The sequence below is a fragment of the Macrobrachium nipponense genome, chromosome 5, assembly GCF_015104395.2.
Source record: "Macrobrachium nipponense isolate FS-2020 chromosome 5, ASM1510439v2, whole genome shotgun sequence".
Classification (NCBI taxonomy): Eukaryota; Metazoa; Arthropoda; class Malacostraca; order Decapoda; family Palaemonidae; genus Macrobrachium; species Macrobrachium nipponense.
Window position 1 is genome coordinate 89,851,341 of NC_061107.1, and position 25,000 is coordinate 89,876,340.

General features: G+C 34.3%; 1 protein-coding gene across 1 annotated transcript in view; it reads right to left on the reverse strand.

Annotated features, from left to right (window-relative positions):
• The window catches only part of LOC135215487 (uncharacterized), a 34,693-nt gene extending 11,072 nt beyond the window's left edge, over nt 1-23,621 (reverse strand). The window contains exons 1-4 of the mRNA XM_064250245.1: nt 22,819-23,621; nt 8,323-8,470; nt 7,025-7,101; nt 3,452-3,600 (exon numbers count right to left, since the gene is read on the reverse strand). Of these exons, the coding sequence (XP_064106315.1) occupies nt 3,452-3,600; nt 7,025-7,101; nt 8,323-8,470; nt 22,819-22,933 (489 nt within the window). The 5' untranslated portion in view covers nt 22,934-23,621. The remainder of the gene's footprint in view (nt 1-3,451; nt 3,601-7,024; nt 7,102-8,322; nt 8,471-22,818) is intronic.
• Between the last annotated feature and the right edge of the window lie 1,379 nt (nt 23,622-25,000).

The window sequence follows — 25,000 nt, forward strand, 5'->3', positions numbered from 1 at the left end:
TCTGCACTTTTTTCTGTCCGCCCTCAGATCTTAAAAACTACCGAGGCTCTAGGGCTGCAAGTTGCTTATGTTGATCATCCACCCTTCATCATGAAACATACAAAATTGCAACTTTCTAGCCTCAGCAGTTTTTATTTTATTCAAGGTTAAATTTAGCCATAATCGTGCGTCTGACAGCTATATAGACAGGCCACCTACGGCCGTGGTTAAAGTTTCACGGGCCGCGGCTCATACAGCATTATACCGGTGGCCTTGATTATAGTACTTGTTTTTACTTGGATTCTCGCACTGCTTCGGAATACTCCCCAGTCCCAAATAGTTATCAAAGAGCAACGCATGATATTTAAAGGTTGCTTCCTTGACATTATTCTTGGCAATCATGCAACACTTTGAAAAGCTCACCCAAAACAGGAGAATTCTAACTTATTTAAAACAAACTTTAAAAATGTGACACAAAAAAAGGAGAGAAACTATTGCTATTTCAAAATGGTTATGTTTTATTCACTTCGATGAACCGTAAATTATTTGTTTGTTTGTTGTATGGTGTTTTTACGTTGCGTGGAACCAAAGGTTATTCAGCAACGGGACCAACGGCTTTACGTGACTTCCGAACCACGTTGAGAGTGAACTTCTATCACCAGAAATGCACATCTCTCACTCCTCAATGGAATGCCCGAGAATCGAACTCGCGGCCACCGAGGTGGCACGCCAACATCATACCGACCACGCCACTCAGGCGATCCGTAAATCATTTGACGCGGCTTTTGGTCCATTTTCATTTGATCATTTGTTGGCTCGAAAGCAAAAGAATGTCCTTGGCCTCTTTTTCTAAACAAAAAATTCTTTTCATCATAAAAATGCGAATATATTAATTATAATATAATTATAATAATACACGTTTCTGTCGAACATTCATCAAATTCAATATCGACTAATGGATTTTATATGTATGTATATGCATATTTATGCATGTAAATATACAATCATTCTATATATATATATATATATATATATATATATATTATATATATAGCACATCCATACCTTAATCTTGAACTAGAAAAACTATTTGGAGCCATTTCTGGCATCAAAAGGAGAGTGGTTCCTGATTTGTTTGCGCTTTTTATACTGCTGATGTTTAGGATCTGTCTAACGTGAAATAAATCAATAGCTATTAATACCATTTGCTCTCCCACTTTCTGAGCGAAGAAATGTTTGAATGATGAGAGAATCGGGTAAGTTAATGCAATATATAAATCATTATTTCATAAGCTGATTTTTGTGTTTTTATAACTGAGCGAACGGAGCTTGAAATAAGTGACAAGAAAATGTCTGGTGAATCCAAACTTTGGTAAATGAAGAATGTAGACAATACAGCTGTGAACTGAATCTGTAGTCTAAGAAAACAAAGTTAGCAAACTAAAAGTGTGGAATAGTTTTGTTCTTAGTGTCGTAAGCAATATAAACAAGGCATAAAATGACGAAATTTCACTTATAGTGAAGGACAAACAGAAAGAAGAGACGCCACTTATTAAAAAACGAAAAAAACAAATTAAAAAGATACATGGACAGACACGAAACTATAAAACTTCCAATATAGATTAATATTTCCTATATCGTTAAAAACAATCTGAAGTAACTTGAAGAGTAGACTTTGAGTAACATAGCTGTATGGTCCACCTGCGGTTAAAAATGAACGGTCTCTCTTCTGTGTAGGGAGCAACCGTGCATCCGATGACTGAACCAGTCTCTTACGACGCTTCTGATTGGCTGATGATAAGCCAATCACAGGGCTGGAAACTGTCAGTCTCTCGAGAGAGTTCACATAGGCAGGATGTATGTTCCACCTCTCCTGGGGGATACCGCTTTCAGAAGAGGTGGAGCATACATCCTGCCTATGTGAACTTTCTCGAGAGACAGAGTTTCCAGCCCTGTGATTGGCTTATCAACAGCCAATCAAAAGCGTCGTAAGGGACTGGCCTAGACGTCAGATGTGAGTCTACCATAGCCTGCATATCCTGGCGTAATGGGTTCCCCTTTCAAGTGTAGAAATTACAGCATACCTTAAAAGCACGCATAACTTAACATACTGGTTTCTTTTGAGTATGCAGAGAGTATAACAGATCTTGAAAGCACTCGTGCGTGAGTACAATGGTTTCTCTTTTGAACGATACGTGTCAACCGTTGACGTGTCAATCTTTGGCCACCTGTTGCTCTTAAGCGGTTGGGTTGGGATAGAGTAGAGAAGAGAAGAGCAATAGAACGAAAGTAGGTTAACGGAAGAGCAGAGGAGGGAGAAGATAGGAATGGAGAAGATCGAAGAAACGAAGAGAACATGAAAATGATAAATGGAAAGAGGTAAAAATAGAGAAGTGATTTGGCAGAGGAAAAGAAGAGAGAAGGAAAAAATAGCAAAAAATGGGATGAAGGACAGAGGAAACACTGAAGGAAGCAAAAGATAAAGAATGGAGGCAGAAAAAAGAAAAATGAAAGGGAAAATGCTGGAGAAGAGGGGGGGCGAAGACCGAGGGGGAGAGAGGAAGGGGCACTACGCTTGGGAGCACTTGAAAGCAACAGGTTTAAGTTACTGGTTTGTTGATCACGTTGCCAAGGAGCAGAGAGAAAGACACTCGATACGCTATAACCTTTCCCTCTAAAGCACTCAAAAAATGTTATGCTTTAACAGGTAGGTAAAAGCCTTCATACACCATTCAGGATTTGCTTCATTTAAAGGTGAAACTTTCACAAAAATAAAACGTAATTTTGCAATTCCTTTTAGTTTTCTGTAAAAGAAACGTATTGAGATGGCTTTGCCTGTCCGTCCGCACTTTTTCTGTCCGCCCTCAGATCTTAAAAACTGATGAGGCTAGAGGACTGCAAATTGGAGAGTTGATCATCCACCCTCTAATCATCAAACAAACCAAATTGCAGCCCTCTAGCCCTAGTAGTTTTTGTTTTATTTAAGGTTAAAGGTAGTCATGATCGTGCGTCTGGCACCGCAACACCACAGGCCACCACGGCCGACTGAGAGTTTCATGTGCCGTAGCTGAGAGCGTCATACAGCATTATACACTGTACAGAAAACTCGATTGAGACGAAGATTTGACGCTGAAATACGAATATGCATTTTGACTGATAATTATTTGTTCGTTACATAAATTTCCAAAAATTAATTTGCGTTGTTTTCATGAAACGTGGAAAGTGGGAAACTTTTATGAAGGATTATTTTGCTTAAGCTTAATTTTAAGGAATGATAATATTCTTTTATTGTTAATTCTTTATACTCTAAACTTCTTCTATAGGTTTATCAAGTAGAATTGCATGGTACTTGAATGAACTTTCCCATTCTGTTGTTGATACCGAACAAATAAATAGCTTTTTTTATTTTGTTATGAATACGTTACGAAGACTCCAGCGTACAAATGCATTTCCAAAGTCAGCCTTTCCTTACCTTCCCCTGCCAGTAGATCTTTTGTTCCTTTGGGCCGAGCCTGTGGCAGAAATGGTTCCACGTCTCGGGATAGATCTCCAGCGGTCCGCTTACTTCCAAAGTCTGCTTGAGGTTGTGGAGGTAAACGTTCATTTCCGTGGCCATGCTATCTGGGGTGGCAACGAAAACAAGAGCAATGAATTGCGTCGGTGGAAGAAGGTATTTGTGTGTGTTATCAATCTTGGGAGTAGGTTTTAATGATCAGAAGTTATACCGCTAACGCCGCTTCCATTTCAGTCAGTCAACATTTTTATTCATCTCCAATCCGTCAACCCCTCCATTCTCCTCAACCTCTCCATTCAGTCAACCCTTCCGAAATTCTCCTCGACCTCTCCATTCAGCCAACCCCTCCATTCTCCTCAACCTCTCCATTTTGTCAACCCTTCCATTCAGTCAACCACTCCATTCTCCTCAACCCTTCCATTTAGCCAATCTCTCCATTCTCCTCAACCTCTCCATTCAGTCAACCCTTCCGGAATTTTCCTCAACCCTTCCATTCAGTCAACACATCCATTCTCCTCAACCCCTCCATTTAGCCAATCTCTCCATTCTCCTCAACCCCTCCATTCTCCTCCTCTCCACATGGAAGCTGGATAATATTCGCATTCTATTGTCACTAAATTCCACAGTTATGCCTATATGGCTATTTTTAATTTTACTCATTCTCTTCTAAGCGTGTATCCTATTTCCCTGTAAACTCGTAATGTCATCTTTTCAACTCGAGACTCGTATCTATAAAGGGCAACACAACGAACCACAGATTTATCTATTATGTATTATTATATGCTGCTACTTTCAGAATGCATATATCTTCTCCTAGACTGTATAAAATGTTAGAATAGAGTTTTGCAACATTTTAAAAGTTTTGCAACATTTTCAGATTCCTTAGCTAGCTTAGAGTTATAGGATGTCTTAAAATGTATGTTCAGATTTCGCATAACATAATTTAAAAGTATATAACGTAGAATGTAAAGAAAGAGAGAGATTAACTTTGTCCGTTCCAATACTTGTCATCGCCTCAAGATAAAGGGAGCTCGCGATCTCCATGTTGTTTTCATAACGTGTTAATCATACTTGCTTGCTCGAGTCTGTTTCGACGAGTACGTCTCTTTGTTGAGCACACAATACATGACTGGTTTCATACTCGTACGTCTTTGCCGAATAGCCACGTATAGATTTCATGATTTTTCTGTAAAGTTATGTCATATTAGAAGCTTCTAGAAGGATTGCACCGTCTTTCGCATGCCCAAAATGTTTTGAGCTCGTCAGTCTCTTGAGTTGCCCATACAAGGAGAGAGCAAAAGTGTTCAATATAGACTTTGAATTCCTGGCGTTTAGATCTCCCCTCTCTCTCGCATGCCACTTTTGAATTCATATTAACATAACGTAATTGGTCACTCGTAACTTTTAGATTTCGGATTTCTTAGAGTTATTTAGTATTATTTAGTACTTTTTGTGGAATCTGAACAAGCATTGTACAAGTGTGTAACGGCGCCCTTTTCTTTGTTGATATTGTGAACTGGTGAAATATTTTGAACAAGCTGCAGCAGAAAGAAAATTGGTACCAAGGTAATGAGTGTTAATGAAAGTTTATTAGTTGCAACTAATAGTTACAATGGTTTAGAGAACTAATAGTTACAATGGTTTGAGTGAAACAATTTAAATTTTTACACATTGTAAATTTTTGTTTTGTGTTTGTTTCATTTAAAGTGATTTTTTTTATTATGTGTGCATTTATTCATTTTTTCTTATTGAAGTGTGTGTTTTTATCTTATATTACATGTGATTAGTGCTTTTTGCAATCTTTGGTATTTTACACCTTTTTCTGTGTTTTCATTTGCATTCACAATTTAGTTAACTTAGTTGTTTTCACTAATTAATCATTGCACATTCAATTAAATTTAACACTTGTGAATTAATTTGCATTTACTTAGAATTCTTTTCAAGTTCCATTGTTGTTTAACACTTGTGAATTAATTTCCAAATTTTAATTATTACCTAACACTTCTGAATTTTGATCGAATTAATTTTCTTGAATTTTGTGATACATTAATTTTGATTTAATTTTACTTAATTACTTCAAGAATTAATTAAACTTTGCTTTGTTTTAAATTAAGAGTAAATTTCCTCTATGTTGTGAATTTCACTTATAAATTTTGAGTTTGGTAATAAATCTTTGTATTTAAAATTTTAATAAGTGTTTTCTTTTTCACCAGTATAAATATGATTTGCTTAGGTAAAAACATAGAGTGGTAATTGAGCTGTTTTCCTTCAATTTACTTGATGTGAGTTAGAACCAGGGAAGTACTTAGATTTCTGAAATCAGGGAAATACTTAGACTTTTAAAGTTGTTGATGGAGTGATGCCCTTTAATTAATTTGATTACATATAAGATTACCTCACACCTGTTTTGATGAACATAGTCTGATTTTCTGCAATACTGGTAAGTTGTTTAAGGGATCACTGTTGCCTTTAGAGTATTCAGTCGTTTAGTACCTGTGATGAAGGTTCAGGTGTCTGGCTGTTGTGAGGTAACAATTAATGAATGGCAAGTGTAGTAATCAGATACTTGGGACTTCGTCACAGTATGTAGTGAACTGCTAAAACAGAAGTAACAAAGAAAACGAAATATTTCATATGTATGTGTTCAGGTCCTTGTTAATTTTTAAAGATTTTTTCATTAATTATTCTAGAACAGTGGTTCTTAACATTTTCATTACCACGCCCCCTCTACGGGCCCTTCGCATCTATGAGTAAAAGTTCCGCCCAGATTTAAAGGGAGAAAAAAAAAAAAAAAAAAAAAAAAAAAAAAAAAAAAAAAAGAGGTAAATAATTACAAAATATGGTAAGCCAGCGAGTCTTACTAGAGAAGTAGACTACAGGAAACTAACGCTACAAGGCTATACTTATGCATTTTTCATAAACTTCTGAATATTAGTTCTTCACTCTGATGAAGAAAATGACGAATATTATTAGAAAATTTTTAATTTTTCCTTAATTCTCCCGCAACAACCCCCCCCCCACAACCCCGCCCCCCTTGGAATTTGCTGACGCTTCCCAAGTTGACAACCACCGTTCTAGAAGTTATATCCTCTTTCTATACTATAGGAAGAGGATAGATAGAATCTATAGGCATCTTTGATGAAATGTAATGCTCTTGCTTTCTATTCAGACTCACATCATCCTGCATTACCAGCCATTACATGAAAGGAATATACTGCGAAATAAGGCAAGCAGGAAGACTTATGGTTGCCGTAGTACAGTATCTACAATTTTTTACCCGAAGGAAAGATGATATGAAATTTAAATGAAAAATGGAAAGTATACTCCGTAGAGTTTTCTGGAATTTTAAGAATTATGATTCATCAAATAGATATACTGTAAATGACCTTTGAAATGTCTTCTTTAATGAAGTTTGATATAAAATCTTGGAAAGCGAGACATCGAACTGTTTTTAGGAGACTTCACAAAAATTAATTTCGGTGACGATAAAAGTAAAAAAGAAGAAGAAGAAGAAGAATTAAGTCTACTTACAAAAAAGGATTTCGTTGGCATTTTGATGGTTTATTGCGTAGGACAGATGAATATCGTACTCGGAAAAACGCTCAATCCTGTTTGGGAAAATTATGATTAGAGGTCGATTACAAAAATGAAGTAAAATATCACTAAAAAATATATGAAAAATACAAATTCTAAAGTAAATGTTTATTGGTGTAAGAAAACTACGGTTCTACTTATTATATGTTGGTTAACTTTTGAAATGTGTCTACACAAAGTGATATGTGACTCGGGCTAAAATATCCATAACGTTTTGAAGTTTTTTTTTCTGAAAGGAAGCGACTCTTCTTACTCATAGGGTTACATTTTCTGCAAAAGTTTTTCTTTTTCATAAAACATTTTAATGTTTAGTTGAATAATTTTAAAGAATTACTTCGATGTATATAATAACAAAAAGAAGTATCTTTTGTTATACAAAATCTCTCCACACTTCAGTGAAGCTAAAACATTTTTCTTTTCTATTTCAATAATTCAAACAAAGCAATTACCACCAGCTACTTTGCATGCATGAATAGGTAAGTGCACGTAAACTCTATTATAGGTGCAATTACCGTCATTTGTACATCATACTTCTTTTCATCAAACCCAATAGGGGCGCTTATGAAGGTAGTTCCCTCTTTAATTCCGTAAGATAATTACGGGAATTATTTTGATATACGAGTACGAATAACGGCATAGCTTGTGAAAAATTAATAAAATAGGAAGTCCTAGCTGGAAAACTTCAAGTTAACTTAGCCATTCAAACAATAAAGATAATTCAAGAATGAAAATAAGAGGATGAAGCGTTGAATTAGAAAAATGAATAGATATATGAATAAGTAAATCAACTGGATAACTATTTTTTCAAATAAATAAATAAAAATTATTCATTACGGCTACCTCAAAATTTTATCCACCCAAAACGAAAATGAAGTTCTTTCTTTAATAGATAAATAAATAAAAAAAATAACTAGAGACTATTAAATTTTCATGTATATAATCTTAGTATATATTTTCATATATAAAATATATGTAATATTATAAAATGTTTATAATATAATAAAAGCATATAATATATATATTGTATGATATATATTTTCATGCATAAAATCTTAATATAAAATCTTAGTGTGTATATGAAAAACAGCCCATTTTCTTTTCAACAGAAACAAGACTTCTTTCTTGAATAAATAAATGAAAAAATAACTGAAGACGACCGAATTTTCATGTATAAAACCTTAGTATACGAAACACAAGTCCAGGTTATTTTCAACAGAAACAAGACAGCTGCCAACCGTATCCGATAACAGATGGTGAGGTTAGAGTACGACTGCCCCGGTTTGGGGAAATCGTACCGCACGAAGACATTGGTCACGGGATTCGTCCACAGGCCTCTCTGCAGGCTGTACATCTTCACCTCGGGCTGTCCTACGTCCTGTGCCTCTGGAAAAGACAGGAATGGAATGGAATATTAAATCTAAACCAAAGGCCAAACGCCGAGGCCTATGAGGTCATTCAACACTGAAAGGGAAAAAGAGTAAAATGACTTTAAAGGTGTAACAGGAGGAAACTTCGCAATTGCACTGTGAAACAATCGTTAGGAGAGGGTAGGGAGCAAAATGGAAGAAAGAAAATATGAAAGGAGGTACAGTAAAAGCCTGGAAAAGACGGGAGAAATGTGTGTACTTAAAAGGCTACATCAAATGTCATTTTGATATTGTGCATTCAGTTTCCAGTCTCCTTGACCTAACGTTTTCAACCCAAAACGTATCTCCAAAAGTAAAACACCAAAGATCTTCAACAAATATTACTTCCTGAGACATAGACATGCGTGGCCAAACAGTAGCTTCTTCATTTCATAAGCAGACCTCGTGAAATCGATCACCGATGGGGAAAATTTGACTTGGTTACATTCTATGAATAATCTAGTCACCTTTTGCGGATCTAAACTGCAAATTAAGTATGTAGTACTAAAGCAACTGCCGTGAATACTAGGTATGGTACGAGTTAGCAATCTTATCCCTCTGAATGCAGAAGGCGGAAAGTGCCACATTAAAACCAGCTATCTATTCTTTTATATATATATATAATATATAGGTATATATATATATATAATATATACGTAATATTACTATATATATACGTATATATATATATATATATATGTATATAATTTTATACTATATATATATATATATAATTATATAAATATATATTACTATAATAATTAATATAATAATATTTTTTATTTATATATGTATATATAGTATAATATATATATATAATATCTATATAAAATAATATTATATACAATATATATATATTCATATTATCATATATATATATATATATATATATATATGATATATACTATATATAGTATATATATATATGTATGTATGTATGTGGTATGTACAACCTTTCATGCACTTTACGTGTATAGACATAATGCATCAAGATCTCGTATATTAAAACTAGTGATATATATATATATATATATATATATATATATATATACGTATATATATATGTATATCTATTATATATATATATATATATATATATATATATATATATATACACTAGTTTTAATATACGAGATCTTGATGCATTATGTCTATACACTTAAAAGTGCATGAAAGGTTGTACATACCACATACATACATACATACACAAACGCGCGCACACACACATATAAATATGTGTTTGTATGTATGTATATGTAGGTATACATACATTATATATATATATATACATATATAATATAATATAATGTATGGCACAAATACAAATATGGCTATTTGAAGAACTATAAACTCATCAGCAGCTGATTTTTTTTTATAGTCTTCCAACATTGGTGACAGAGACGGACTTCGAATCATAATCGTACACTAGAAACAGGTCCGCTAAACCCATTTTGTCGCTGTAGACATAATGGGTTAATGGACCCCCAGTGCGCAAGTAAACATATACTAGAGTAGAAGTGTAACGTGTAACTCCTCCTAGAAGAACAGGCATACTGATGAATTTATATATATATATATATATATATATATATATATATATATATATATATATATATATATATAGATCATATATATATATATATAGATATATATATATATATATATATATATATATATATATATATATATATATATATATATATATAATAAAAAATGTTGTCAGTCTCATATGTAAGTCACGAGAAGAGAGAGAGAGAGAGAGAGAGAGAGAGAGAGAGAGAGAGAGAGACCTTACCTTACCTTACAGACCTTACATCTTGTTCGGGTTGCCCCAGGTCCCTCCGTGTGAGGCACCTCTAATGTCTACCAGAGAGTTGCTAGTACATCTTCCGGTATATTTTGCATCTTCCAATCTTGGATGGTCTGGGATACAGCTTAGATATTTGTCGAGCTTATTCTTAAACACATCTACGCTCACACCTGATATATTCCTCAGATGAGCTGGCAACGCATTGAATAGACGCTGCATTATCGATGCTGGTGCATAGTGGATTAATGTCCTGTGTGCTTTCCTTACTTTTCCTGGTATAGTTTTGGGCACTATTAATCTACCTCTGCTTGCTCTTTCTGATATTTTTAGCTCCATGATGTTTTCGGCTATTCCTTCTATCTGTTTCCATGCCTGAATTATCATGTAGCGTTCTCTTCTCCTTTCTAGACTATATAATTTTAAGGATTGTAGTCTTCCCCAGTAGTCAAGATCCTTAACTTCTTCTATTCTAGCTGTAAAGGACCTTTGTACACTCTCTATTTGTGCAATATCCTTTTGGTAGCGTGGGTACCATATCATATTGGAATATTCAAGTGGACTACGAACATATATATGTTTTATAAAGCATAATCTTGTGTTCAGCTTTTCTTGTTTTGAAATGCTGTAACAACATTCCCATTTTTGCTTTAAATTTTCCCAATAGAATTGCTATTTGATCATTGCATAACATGTTCCTATTCATCATCACACCAAGGTCTTTAACTGCTTCCTTATTTGTGATTGTTTCATTATTAGGTCCCCTATATGCATATAGCTTTCCTTCTCTGTCTCCATAATTTATTGATTCAAATTTATCAGAGTTGAATACCATTCTATCTACCTCTGCCCAATCATATACTTTGTTAAGGTCTCTTTGTAGCGCGTTCCTATCTTCATCACAAGTAATTTCTCTACTTATTCTTGTGTCATCGGCGAAACTACTCACTACCGAGTCCTTAATAACAAACCGTAATGCAGCTAACACCGTACCTTGTGGCACACCGGATATTACCTTAGCGTCATCCGATTTCTCATCGTTTGCAATAACTATCTGTTTTCTGTTGTGTAAAAATTCTTTTAACCATCTTCCTACTTTATCCACTATATTATGTTTTCTAATTTTCTTCGCTAATATATTATGGTCTACCTTGTCAAAAGCTTTTGCAAAGTCTAGATAAACCACATCTGTTTCATTTCCGCTTTTCATATTTTTGTATATGTTCTCACGGTGGACTAACAGTTGGGTTTGTGTACTTTTTCCGGGTACGAAACCATGTTGTCCTATATTAAACAAATTATTTTTTATTAAATGTTTCATAATATTTTTCTTCATTACCCTTTCATACACTTTCATAATATGTGATGTTAGACTTACATGTAGGCCTATAATTACTTGCCTCTAGTCTTGATCCACTTTTGAAAGTAGGGGTAATATATGCTAATTTGTGCTCATCATAAATCTTGCCTGTATCTACACTTTGTCTTAATAATATTGCAAGTGGCTTTGCGATAGAATGAACTACTATCTTTAACAAAATAGCAGGGACACCATCAGGCCCTGCAGCAGCTCCATTTTTAATTTCATTAATAGCCTGCACAATATCAGCTTCATTAATATCTATGTCTGCTAAATATTCACTATTTTCGTCCCTTACTTCTATATCATTATCTTCATTATCAATTCTAGGGGTGAATTCTCTCTTATATCGTTCTGCCAATATGTTGCATATTTCCTTTTTTTCATTCATTAATCTCCCTTCAATTCTCAGAGGGCCTATTTCTATTCTTCTTTTATTCATCTTTTTCGCATACGAGTATAATAGTTTGGGGTTTTGCTTGATATTTACTAGGGTTTTTCTTCCAAGTCCCGTTTTTCATTTTCTTTTGATTGTATAATCTTTTGTTCTGCATTTTTTATCTTACTTTTCTAGTTCTTTAACTTTCCATGCATTTTTTTCTTTTGCAAGACCTTTTTTCCAGTTTCTGATTTTCTGGAACAAGATCCTTCTGTCTCTTGGTATGCATGACTGATGTTTACTTTTCTTCTTTGGTATATATTTATCCACTATTTTCTCTAATATTTTATATAATATCTCCGTATTTACCCTTATATCAGCACTTACAAAAATGTTATCCCAATCTTTGTTTAATTCTTCATTTATCTCTGACCATTTTATATTTTTACTGTAGAAGTTGTATTTTCCATATCCTTCCCACTTTTTCATTTCTTGCTTATCTCTGTTTTCACTTGCTTTGGAATGGACTGTTAATTCTATGACATTATGGTCTGAAATACTCGCATTATAAACTATCATTTCTTTAACATAATTCACCTTGTTCACAAATACTAGGTCTAAAGTATTTTCCTTTCTTGTTGGCAGGTGATTTATTTGTTGAATGTTGTATTCTAGTAGCATATTTAATAGCTTTTCGAATAGCCTCTTATTTTCTGCACTACTATCCCTCTCTTTTTTATATGTATAGATACAACCACAATCTCCTATTCGTTCTTTCCAGTCTACGAAAGGAAAGTTAAAGTCTCCGGATAGGAGAATAGTCCAGTCCTTGTGATTTCTACATATATCATCCAATTTTTCTATTATTATATCAAACTCTTTAGTATTAGGGGGTCTATATATTACTATGTTCATTAATTTTTCAGATTCAAATTCTACCGCTATTAGTTCACATTCTGAGTTACTATATTTCTCATATATTTTCCCTTGTTTTCTGTCTTTCCCATATATTGCGGTTCCCCCTTGATTCCTATTTTTTCTATCTGATCTATAAGTTTGGAACCCTTTTATTTGATCGTCATTCCCAGTCTCTTGGGAATACCAGGTTTCACTTATATTCATTATATCTATTTTCTTTTCAATTTTGGGTTAGTTCTTCTAAGTACTTTATTTTTCTTTTTGAGTTACTCGTAAATAAACCATGCGCATTCATCACTATGATGGTTTGCGTGTTTTCTCCTTCATTTAATATGGGTAATAATAAGGATTTTCCCATGTCTCTTTCCTGTTCTGGTATGTTGTTCTTTTCTTCCTTTCCAGAAATTCTGACATTAAAAAATCCAACTTTTCCATAATATTTTATCTTCCTTCGTCATAATTATTCATTTTGTGTCTGAATCTGCAATTTTCTCCGCATCTGCAATATCCTCTTGCATCGTAAATACAGTATTTATCTCTTGAGCTGTATCTTGGAGCTGATGCTTGGAAATTCTTTGCTGACGCACCATATCGCGGTGATGGCTTACTTTTTTCCTTCACCTCATATTCTTTGTTCCTCTCTTTATTTGTTTATTTTTTATTTAATTGATTTTGATTCATGGCTACAGGGTGCATATATTTACATTTTTTGTCGAACTTACATCCTTTTCCTTCTTTTAGGTTTTTGCATATTTTTGGATGAAGATCTCTGCAATCCTCCTCATAGCCGTCTAGGTATGCACATTTACCATAGATCTCATAGTTGTGACATACCTTGAAATGTTTGTAGTAACAGCTTTCTCCGAATCTGCAATTCCCTCTTTTCAAAAGGTTGCAGACTTTGTCTTTCTTGTCTATTTTTTTCCTCTTTCCCATCAGTGTGCAGATCTGGGTAGAGCCTCTTCGGGATTTTCTTTTGTGTTGTCATGTCGTAATTTATTTCTTCGTATGTATGCTGCTTGATTGCCTCATATGTAGTATCAATGAGTATCTCTGCATCCATACTTTTATCTTGTTCTTTGTTTTCCTTATTTTTTTCAGTCATTTCAGAGAGAGAGATTGTATGCATTATAAATGAGATTTTCAAGTGTTCATTTATATGATATATATATATATAATATATAGTATATATATATATATATATATATATGTGTGTGTGTGTGTGTGTGTGTGTGTGTGTATACATATAACGATAATGATATTAATGCATAGTAGCACTACTACTAACTATAATTCTTTTATTACACTTCAGTTACAGTGGGTAGTATTGTGCGCTGTATGAATTTACAATATGTATAAAAACAACTTCATCTTTAACTAAGTATATATACTTATCGATAATATTTATCTTTACTTCCAAAAGTGTCAGATTCATTCTCTCTCTCTCTCTCTCTCTCTCGGTACTTACATATGAGACTAGCAACACTTTCCTTCGTTCGAGGCACCATGAAATAGTGCGATACATCGCGCAAGATACCAAGTCCGAGTAATTGGATTAATGGATTCCGTAAACGTCCTGGAAACTGGCGAACCGCAACACCGCCTAAGCGAGGAATTCTCCAATAAATCGACACTAGCATTTGTTTATCTGTTTATTTGTTTGCTCGTTCGTTTACCTGTTTCCATGGAGTCTTTTCTTCGGCTAAAACTGTAATGCACGTCCCTTGCAAATACCTTTCTAAAGTGAGCTGGTTCGACATCGCATGAAATGCCAGTGAACCGAATCACTCTGTTTATCAGAACTATTTATATATTTTTTTTGTGATTTGAAGGTCAAGGGTGTATCAGTGAAACCCTAATAAAATATGCCAAGGAAAAATGGCAGCATTTAAAAGGAAGATAAGTGGAGAATGAATCACTTATAAACGAACTTCAAAGTGACGACTTGAAGAAATGAAGAGATTATTATTATTATTACTATTATTGATTATTATTGGATTAGTGGTTTTCGTGCTCGCCTACTGATTCGGTAGTCCGATTTCGATTCCCCTCTCTGCCTCTGCGGAATCAAAGGAATTTATTTCTGCTGATTAGAAATTCATTTCACGAAATAATGTGGTTCGGATCCCACAATAAGCTGTAGGATCCGTTGCTAGGTTGGTTCCTGGCCACGTAAAAATATTTAATCCTTCGGGCCATCGCTAGGAGGACTAGTAATCAGCTGAGTGGTCTATACTCTTAACTTTATTATTATTATTATTATTATTATCATTATTATTATTATTATTATTATTATTATTATTATTATTATTATTCAGTATATGAAACCTATTCATATGGGACAAGCCCGCAGGGACCATTAACGTGGAATTCAACCTTCCAAAGAATTATGGTATTCATTAGGAAGAAGTACAAGGAGGTAAACGGAAATACAAAAAGAAGAAAAGAGAAAATAAATTGATAAAACAATAGATAAAATTATGTTAAATGCTTGGAGAACTTCTGAAAATATAGTTATGAATAGTTGAGGAGTTTTTTTCAATAATACAGAAAGGGAGAAAAGGCCACAGATTATTATAACTTTGGTGGCTATATCATTTCCGGCCATTGATTCAATAATTTCAGGTTGCTAAAACTTGTTTAACTACTGGGAATGACAAGTATTGTGGTAATTTCAGTCGTTTGATTATCGTGAGGCTTTCACATCTATTATAAAACAGGGTCTGCCTAAGAATGTACCACGTAAACACGGTCTAGACCGTGATCGTAAATAACCCTGCCCGGCACTTGTGGAGTAAATACGTCTATGGAGGAACAGAAGACAACTAAACTCTACGGTGTTGTGGCAGCAATTTTAAATGCCTTCAATAATACTGATAAACTGAGTAGTGTTCATCGAACGAATTGTTAGGTAAAATTATGTCTGTCCCTTCAGTGGCAATTAAGTCTGTGGAGCTACATAACGGAAATTAAATTCTGCGGTGTTGTGACCGCAATTTTGAATTCCTTCAGTAAGACTGATAGAAAGAGTTACGACACAATTAGGAGGAAGATTGCACGAGTATTTAACCCAGTTCTTAACCCTGGTTCAAGGTTGAGTTGCCAGTTAATAATAAATTTCATTAATGAGAGCTCGCCCTGCAAGTTCTAGAAAGGACAAAAAAAAAAAAAAAGAGACAAAGACTCGCATGTACGAACTAACACCCACAGACTTCTGCAGCAATCTGTTTACGTTTGTCGAAAGGTAATTGTATAGATAAAGACCGTAAGTATTAAAAGGTAACACTGAAAAAGTATTATCAGGTAACCCTGAATAGGTATTACCGGGTAACCTTGAAAGAGCATTATAAGGTAACCCTGACTAAGTATTTAATGGTAGCCCTCAAAAATAATTAAAAGGTAACCCTGAGAGAGCATTAAAAGCTAACCCAGACAGTGTTAAAACTTAACCCTGAAAAAAGTATTATCAGATAGACCTGAAAAAATATTACAATATAATCCTGAAAGAAGGTATTAACAGGCATCCCTGGAAAAAGCATTAGCATGTAACCCTGAAAACGTTTTAAAAGGTAAACCTGAAACAGTATTACCAGGTAACCCTGAAAACGTTTTAAAAGGTAACCCTGAAACAGTACCCAGGTAACCCAAAATTGTAACCCTGAAAACGTACCGGAACCTTTTTTTTTTTTTGAAACCCAAAGTATTACCAGGTAACCCTGAAAACGTTTTAAAAGGTAAACCTGAAACAGTATTACCAGGTAACCCTGAAAACGTTTTAAAAGGTAACCCTGAAACGTATTACCAGGTAACCCTGAAAACGTTTTAAAAGGTAACCCTGAAACAGTATTACCAGGTAACCCTGAAAAAGTATTAAAAGGTAATCCTGAAAATGTATTAAAAGATAACCCTGAAAAAGCCTTATCAGGTAACCCTGAAAAAGCCTTATCAGGTAACCCTGAAAAAGTATTAAAATAAAACCCTTAACAAGTATGAAAGTTAAAATTGATAAAGCATTAAAAGGTAACCATGAAAAAAGTATTGAAAGGTAACCCTGAAAAAACGTATTATCGGGTAATTCTGAAAAACTATTAAAAAATAACCATGAAAAAAGTATTAAAAGATAACCCTCAGAGAGCACTAAAAGGTAACCCTGAAAAAGTATTTAATTAAAGGTAACCCTGAAAACTATTATCAAGTAACCCTGAAGAAGTATTATCATATAGAGAAAGGTGTTAACAGATAACCCTGAAAAACTATGATCAGGTAACCCCACAAAAGTATTAAAAGGTAACTCTGATAAAGCATTAAAAGGTTTGCAAACAAAACAAAACAAAAAAATTAAAAGGTAACTCAGGAAAACAGGTTATCGGTTTAAAAACTCGTGCAACTTTCGCCCATCAATCACTAGGCAACCGATCTGACAGGGGACAAATCAAACGACACAAACAAGCGAGCCAGCGATCATCAAGGTCGGCGGCGCCTGCGCAAATTTAAACGAGAGGAAAAAACAAAGGATTTGCGAAAGTTTTGTCGCATGCCACGTCGCATGTTCACATTTCATTCAATAAACATTCATCATACAGACTTATGGGGCCCTTATCGCCCATGGTGACCTGTAAAGTAAACAGTAGGGTTTTATGTCGATTGCTTCGGTATTCTTATCTTTGTCGTGCTAATTACGACTTGTTATTGAGCATACAGAAATGTTATCATGAAATTACTCACATACATACGATTATTTCGTAATGACTTCATTATTATTTATTGTCCCGTGAACAAAAATTTTGATTGAACATAAATACAAAAACTAAAAATACGAAAAAATACACAATACTAAAAATAAAGAATAAAAAATTAAAACAAAAAACTAATATGATTACTCTAAGGTAAGACGCTTTCATCTTTTATGGCTGGGTGTTAATTCACTACAGGTCTTCGATCCATTAAACGTAATCAAAGTCATCAGACTATCCAGAAGAACTTGCGATGATAGTGGACCATAACATCGTCCTCCGTTTCCATAACAATTCATTGGTCATTAATGTTAATGGCAGTTTTCTCAATAAGGACAATGGCTCCGGGTAAACCTGCACGCGCCATTTTTTATTTTTACATTAAAGTTAATTAAAGCCATGAATCCAGACTCTGCTTCCTGTGACAGTGACTAATTAACTGCTTTCAAGTATAATTATCTTTCGCACTTTAGAGGCACTCGCGTATTTGCATGTAACTATGAAAATACGTTTAAAATGTATCGTACGCTGAAATCTGTCATCTGCGGTCTTCAATCGTCTTCCTTTACTGCACAATACATCACGTTTAGGTCATTAGAAGCAAAATAGCAATTACTGAAAGCAACGTCTTCGTCACTCTCCAAAAATGAAATCTAATCATCTATGATTATTAGGTAAAGAGTGAATTATATTTGTTTCTAAAAGATAAATATATATATATATATATATATATTATATAATTTTTATATATATATATATATATTTATATTATATATATATATATATAGATATATATATATATAGATTATATATATATAATATATATATATATATATATATATTATACATGCATGATATATATAGTATATATATACTATATATATATATGTATATATATATATATATAATATATATATATATAATATATATATATAATATATATATATAATAATATATATATATATATATATATATATATATATCTATGTACCTAATTTACTATATAGATGTATATATATATCATATATCTATAATATCATATCTATCTATCATATATATATATATATAATAAGCAAACCGTGATCTATCATCTATGATTTAATATAATAATATATAATAAATTAATAATACTAATAAAACCAAACCTGAAATCAATCATCTATGGTTAATTCGGTAAAGAGGGAATTATATTTGTTTTTAAAGATATATATATATATATATATATGATATATATAATATATATCATTATATATATTATATATATATAGTCACTATTATATATACATATATATATATGTAATATATTTATAATAATAATAATAATAATAATAATAATAATAATAATAATAATAATAATAAAAGAACTAAGCAACTGCAACGTTCTAACCAGAAAAAATAGAATCATTGAATATAGAATTTTGGCCAAAGGCCAAGCGCTGGGACCTATGAGGTCATTCAGTGCTGCAAGGAAAATTGATAGTAACATGCAGAAAACCTAGCAGTTGCACCATGAATTAATCATTAGGATAGGAGAGGGTGGAATGTAAAATGGAAGAAAGAGAATATGAAAGGAGGTACAGTAACAGAAACCAAAGGGGCTGGATGCACGCTGCAAAGAACCTTGAATAGTGCCTACAGTCCATCGCATGAGGAGCACGTGACCAACCAGTAAGAGCAGGTTTGTTTGTTTGTATAGTGTTGCAATGTCTTTATGTTTGTTTGTATGGTGTTTTTACTTTGCATGGAACCAGTGGTTATTCAGCAACGGGACCAACGGCTTTAAGTGACTTACGAACCACGTCGAGAATGAACTTCTATCACCAGAAATACACATCTCTCACCCCTCAGTGGAATGTCCGAGAATCGAACTCGCGACCACCGAGGTGAAGAGCAGGTTAGGGAAACGTTTTTAGTGGTTAGGGTTTTTGCTTCCTTAACCGTCACTCAATATTAGGGATAAGAAAACACTAATTATTGTTTCAAATTAAGCCTATCAAATGCTGGAACGGACTCTTCCTCACAGAAAACCTCCGGTATTCACTTTTTTAAGTTACAAAGTAAGCAATTTTTAGCTCATATAAAGTCCCCAGAACAACCTTGCGAGCTACTTTGATGAATGTCTGGTCTCCTATTCTTATCTTACCTGACAAATGAGGCCAATAATACTATCAGACCCTACAACTGTTATCCTTTGGCTGGGCTTCTGATTCATAACAAATGACTGACCCAGAGCGAGGCGCAACGTATCGAATTCCTGTTACTCAAGACTTGTCTAGTGTAATTTATTTAGAGCCTACGCCACTATTATGAGAGAGAGGAGAGAGAGAGAGAGAGAGAGAGAGAGAGAGAGAGATTCCCATCGTTTTTGTATTGGTAACATTTCCAGCCTTTCCATTTTTTTTTTTTTTTTTTTTTTGTCCAGTTGTTGTTTGGGAATTCGTGATAACAATTAGAAGTCAACAATTACTTATCTGATATGTGCTGTTTTCCATCTTTCTACCCTTATCACACTTAAGCATAACCAAATTAGATATATAGATGATTAAATAAAGTGGTAGAAATTTATAATATAAACGGCAGCGCGACAGTACATACGAACATACCAACAGTTGGAAAACAAGCATAGCATCTGAAAGGTGTTTGTGGGCGCGAAAGAGTGACAATTACCATAGATTAGACATTGTTGAAGGTTACATGGACCTCGCTCTACACTAGGGAGAATAACAGGAGATGGAACCATCTGGGGTCATGTGGGCACCAGAGGAGCTGGAAGGCCCGACTTGCTTAATCTGTACTATGATACGGCAGACTAACTATGAGTGGAGAAAAATGGAAGTGAAAGCACATTAAAGGCAATAGCCGAATTTCACAGAGGCCTTTCCATCACGCGACGTTGGAAGCTATGGAAAATATAATGGCAATGATGACGACATATACAAAAAAAAAAAGGAGAGAGAGAGAGAGAGAGAGAGAGAGAGAGAGAGAGAGAGAGAGAGAGAGAGAGAGAGAGAGAGAGAGAGAGAGAGAGAGAGAGAGAGAGAGAGAGAGAGAAGAGACAATCTTGTTTTCGTCAACTTTATAATAATAACACAATTAATATAGCTTGCTCATTTGATGCGATCTTTGCATTTGATCTACGATACCTTCACTAATAATACTACGGAAACATTTCAGACACACTGAAGCAATTCTGAGCACTCCGCTGTAATATTGTCACGGATAATCATTATCTGGAAAAACATCCCCTAATGTTTCGAAGGTGTTCTAATTAATCGTTGAAAATTAATCAACTAACAGAAATCTACTGGCCCAGGGCAAAATGCCTTTTACATCCGGAAGGGCCTGGGTCACAAGTCAGAACCACACTTTTTTTTTTTTTTTTTAACCCAACAGACGCTGGGAACCATTTCGAGTTGGGTGAACTGGTGGGTGGCAGGCTGTGAGCGATCCACTGACCTTACGAACGGGAGCAGGAATTATTCAGAAACATGGTGCGGAGACAAATACAGCTAAAGCAAATGAAAATTATATAACAACAAACAATCACAGTGACTGTTGAATAATAATAATTCTTATTATTGTCATAATTACTATTAAATATATATACATGCATGTATCGAAAAGTTCATTGACAATAAGTGTAATTCTTTTTAAGGTCCTATGACGCATTTCTGTCGAGCGCTTCGTGGGATTTGGTGGCATTTGGTATATATACCTTCCGTCGAGGACAATATTGCATTAAGAATGCATCAAACAGAAGGCATATTTGACGATATCATTTTCTGGTAAGGGCCAGTTTGGCTGTCAACTTACTAATCAATATCTTTTCTAGACACAGTTTACAGTCTGTTATTTTATATTTGTATGTCCACGTGATTATTTTTATATCTCTCCGTCCTCCGTCCTTCAGTTATAATGTTCTTCCTGTCATTAAGTTCAGCAAGTGAGTGGAAATAATACTAATCAGCCAAAATCGCTAAATTTAGCAGAGATTGTTTATGGTAAATTTCGATGGTATCACGTCTACGCAAATCATATTTGGTTTCTGTGCGCGAATTTATCTACCGGGGGACCCCCTCCACCCCACCCACTTTCTGATTAATTCATTCTTCATTTATACGTTTACTCCTGTTCTTTCTCATATTTTACTTCTAGGTTTCTTATGTTACCCATTTTTTCGTTCAATTATTCCTCTCAGCTTTAAACCTATTTCTTTAGTTGTTTTTTAACCCTTTGCATTATCTTATTTAAATTTCGCTTTGCAAATTAGGCATGTTCTTTAATTTGTGGTCATTTATGAAAAGCAAGTAAATATGGAAAGCAATGAAAAATTCTTAAATATTGAGATATTGTGGTCATTACTTGTAGAGAGAATCAGACGAGAGCACTTGCTACGAAGTTTTCCCTTATTAAAATAAACTTCGGTTTGTGAGCATTTGTTCCTTGAGTCAGGAAAGGTTCCTGCTTGTCAGAAGATCTTGCTGCGTCTACTGCAAGGTAGAGCCTATGCACCCTCCAGTAATTGTATAACCTCTACACACACACACACACACACGCATATATATATATATATATATATATATATATATATATATATATATATATACGTATATCTATATATATAATATATATATATATATATATGTATATATTATATATATACATATATATATATATATGTATGTATATATATATATATATATTATATTATATATATATTAATATATATATATATAGATGCTGGTCGAACAGCCATGAATAATAGTTAATATGAGCTTTGCAAAATCTATTTAAACTGCTAGTTAATCAAAGTTTTATGGTATAATCATATCTCAATATTTGCACTGATTGCCAAAAACATGCCAGGAACCTTTCACCAACATGTCTTTTATTTATTTCTGGTTTTCTTTCTCCTTGCATAAGCTATATAGGTGTTTTAACATAGTGTTACGTTGTGAAAATCGTATTCAATACAAGCAGGGAGAATATTACAATCTGGCATGCATGTTGATGGCATTCAGCCACACTTCGGCTTTTATAAAGACAGAATCAATTTCAAGAACAATGCGCGATGCCATAAGTAACAAAAAGGATCGACAAGTAGCTAAAACGAGAAACCGTGTCTTACCCGTGTTTGTTATTATCGTTGCAATGGTGACCAACGCAATCTGCATTCGAAGGTCGAGGACCATGACGAAATGCAAACGGGCCGGAAAGACGATTTCAAACCGGATCTCGTACATTTCCAGTGCTTGGCTCCGTCCTTCGGCCTTTTTCCACCATGGTGGAAGTCACGGACAGTTCTCTCATCTTTCCCTGAATGGATTCGAGGTGTGCTTCATCTTGGACTCAAATGACTTTTTCGACCACGGACGTTGCGTAAATTCGACGATAAAAATGGGTCATGAACAATAAATTATTAAGTTATGGGAAGTTCGCTTTTTAAAATATCACTGAAGTAAACAAAATGCAGACTGAAGTGATGTTTGAAAGGCGCCCACGTCCTAGGGCAATCGGGGGGAAATTATGGAAGTAGGCTATTCTTTTTATATACAAAAATATATTAGATATACTGCCCAAGCGCTGATTACAACTAATCATTTAAGCCACAGACCACCTCAAACAAAGAATCTACCTAAGCCTTTTAATGTTTCCTCACAGACAACTCACAAATCACAAATCTTGCCGCCAACCTGGTAACACCTGTATCTGCAAAACAAAACGTCTTAAGTCACGGATAAGGCGATTCCATTTGGCCTACTAATGAATAGACTAAGTGGCTGGTTACTTTACGGTCACACGACATCATATGGTAATAATTACAGTCATCACAAGCAAGATATTAAACTTTCAAACTTGATACAGCACCATGATACCTCGAGTGAGCTAAGAATTGTCAGGACGACTTAACAGTTTTGTAGTGTAAGCCAGACTGAGCAAGTGTTTGGTTCGCGGCCCCCTCGCCGCCTCGCCGGTCGGCGGTTGGTCATGTCTCGACTCTCGTGTGAGCTTTTAAAAGGTGGCTGAACGTCCAGCTAGGCTGTTCGCCGTCATGGAAATAAGATATTGATATTGTATTTTATTTCTTTTATGTCTTGAATGCTGGTTTTTTTTTCTGCGTATCACACATATCTTATACAGATCTTTTTATATCCGCAAACATGCATATGCATATCGTGTAAAGAGTACTAAGATTCGAAAGAAATGAAGCTTATGAAAACAATCAAACCATTAATCACGAGAAATTCCCTTTGAGGGGAAGTAAATCAGTTTTAATAGAAAAGCGATCGGCGAAAGAACCAACTCGTGACAATCGCGTGGCCATGAGGAGTCTCAGCTGATCGATCTATGTTCTATAATTAATTCACGAAGACGAAAAAGAAGAAGAAGAAGAAGAAGCATCGACATATGACTGCGATGTCTAAGTGTCAACAATTAAAAATTGAAACTGACCCACCTTTTACAGTTTGGTTACTTCATATCAGTTTCTTGTCTTACCACATTAGTGCCATTACATAAATTGTCTAAATCTTGTGCGTGATAAACAAGAAGTTTCATGAAAAATACACGAGCGTTCTGAAAGATATATGCATTTTTCATTACACAGAAAAGAAATCTTTACCGATGACAACTCAGAATATTTGCATACTTCAGAGAACCTGTAAGGTATGGAGATTATAGCCATAAAATTGCCTAAAATGGTCACGCAAGTTTATCGTGGAGCTACTGACCCAATTGAGCTGACAGTGTTAAAAAATTTCTACCATCAACAAAGAGAGAGAGAGAGTCCTCAAAAAAAAAAAAAAAAAAAAAAAAAAAAACTATCTTCAACCTCGAAATCATGAGAGTTTAGTCCCGCATTTTAGAGGAACTGACATTTTTTGAATGGTTATTTAAGGAACGAATAAGCAATAATTGGAAGTCAAAACCGATGAATTATTGATAAGTGAAGAGAACCTCAATGCGTCACGAATAAAGAAGAAGGGGAAGAAAGAATAGGAATTATTGTAATAACTATTTTTCGTCAGTTTCACTCGAGAATCCTGTAAGTGGATCCTGATTCGTTCTGGTTTGTCCTCATAAGCTAAGGAGAGAACAGACCTTTGGGGAAATAAATGAGGATTTCGTTAATTTTGGAAAATATTTCAAAACGGAAATTACGAGTATTTAAAGAAATGAAATGGCACCAGTATCAGTCCCACTGTCTTTTGGTCTTGAAAAAGGACTTAGACAAGTTGAGAACAAAAAATCATTACAATGAAACAAAGCGAATCTAGAATGAAACTGAACATAGCACTTAGCACTGCATG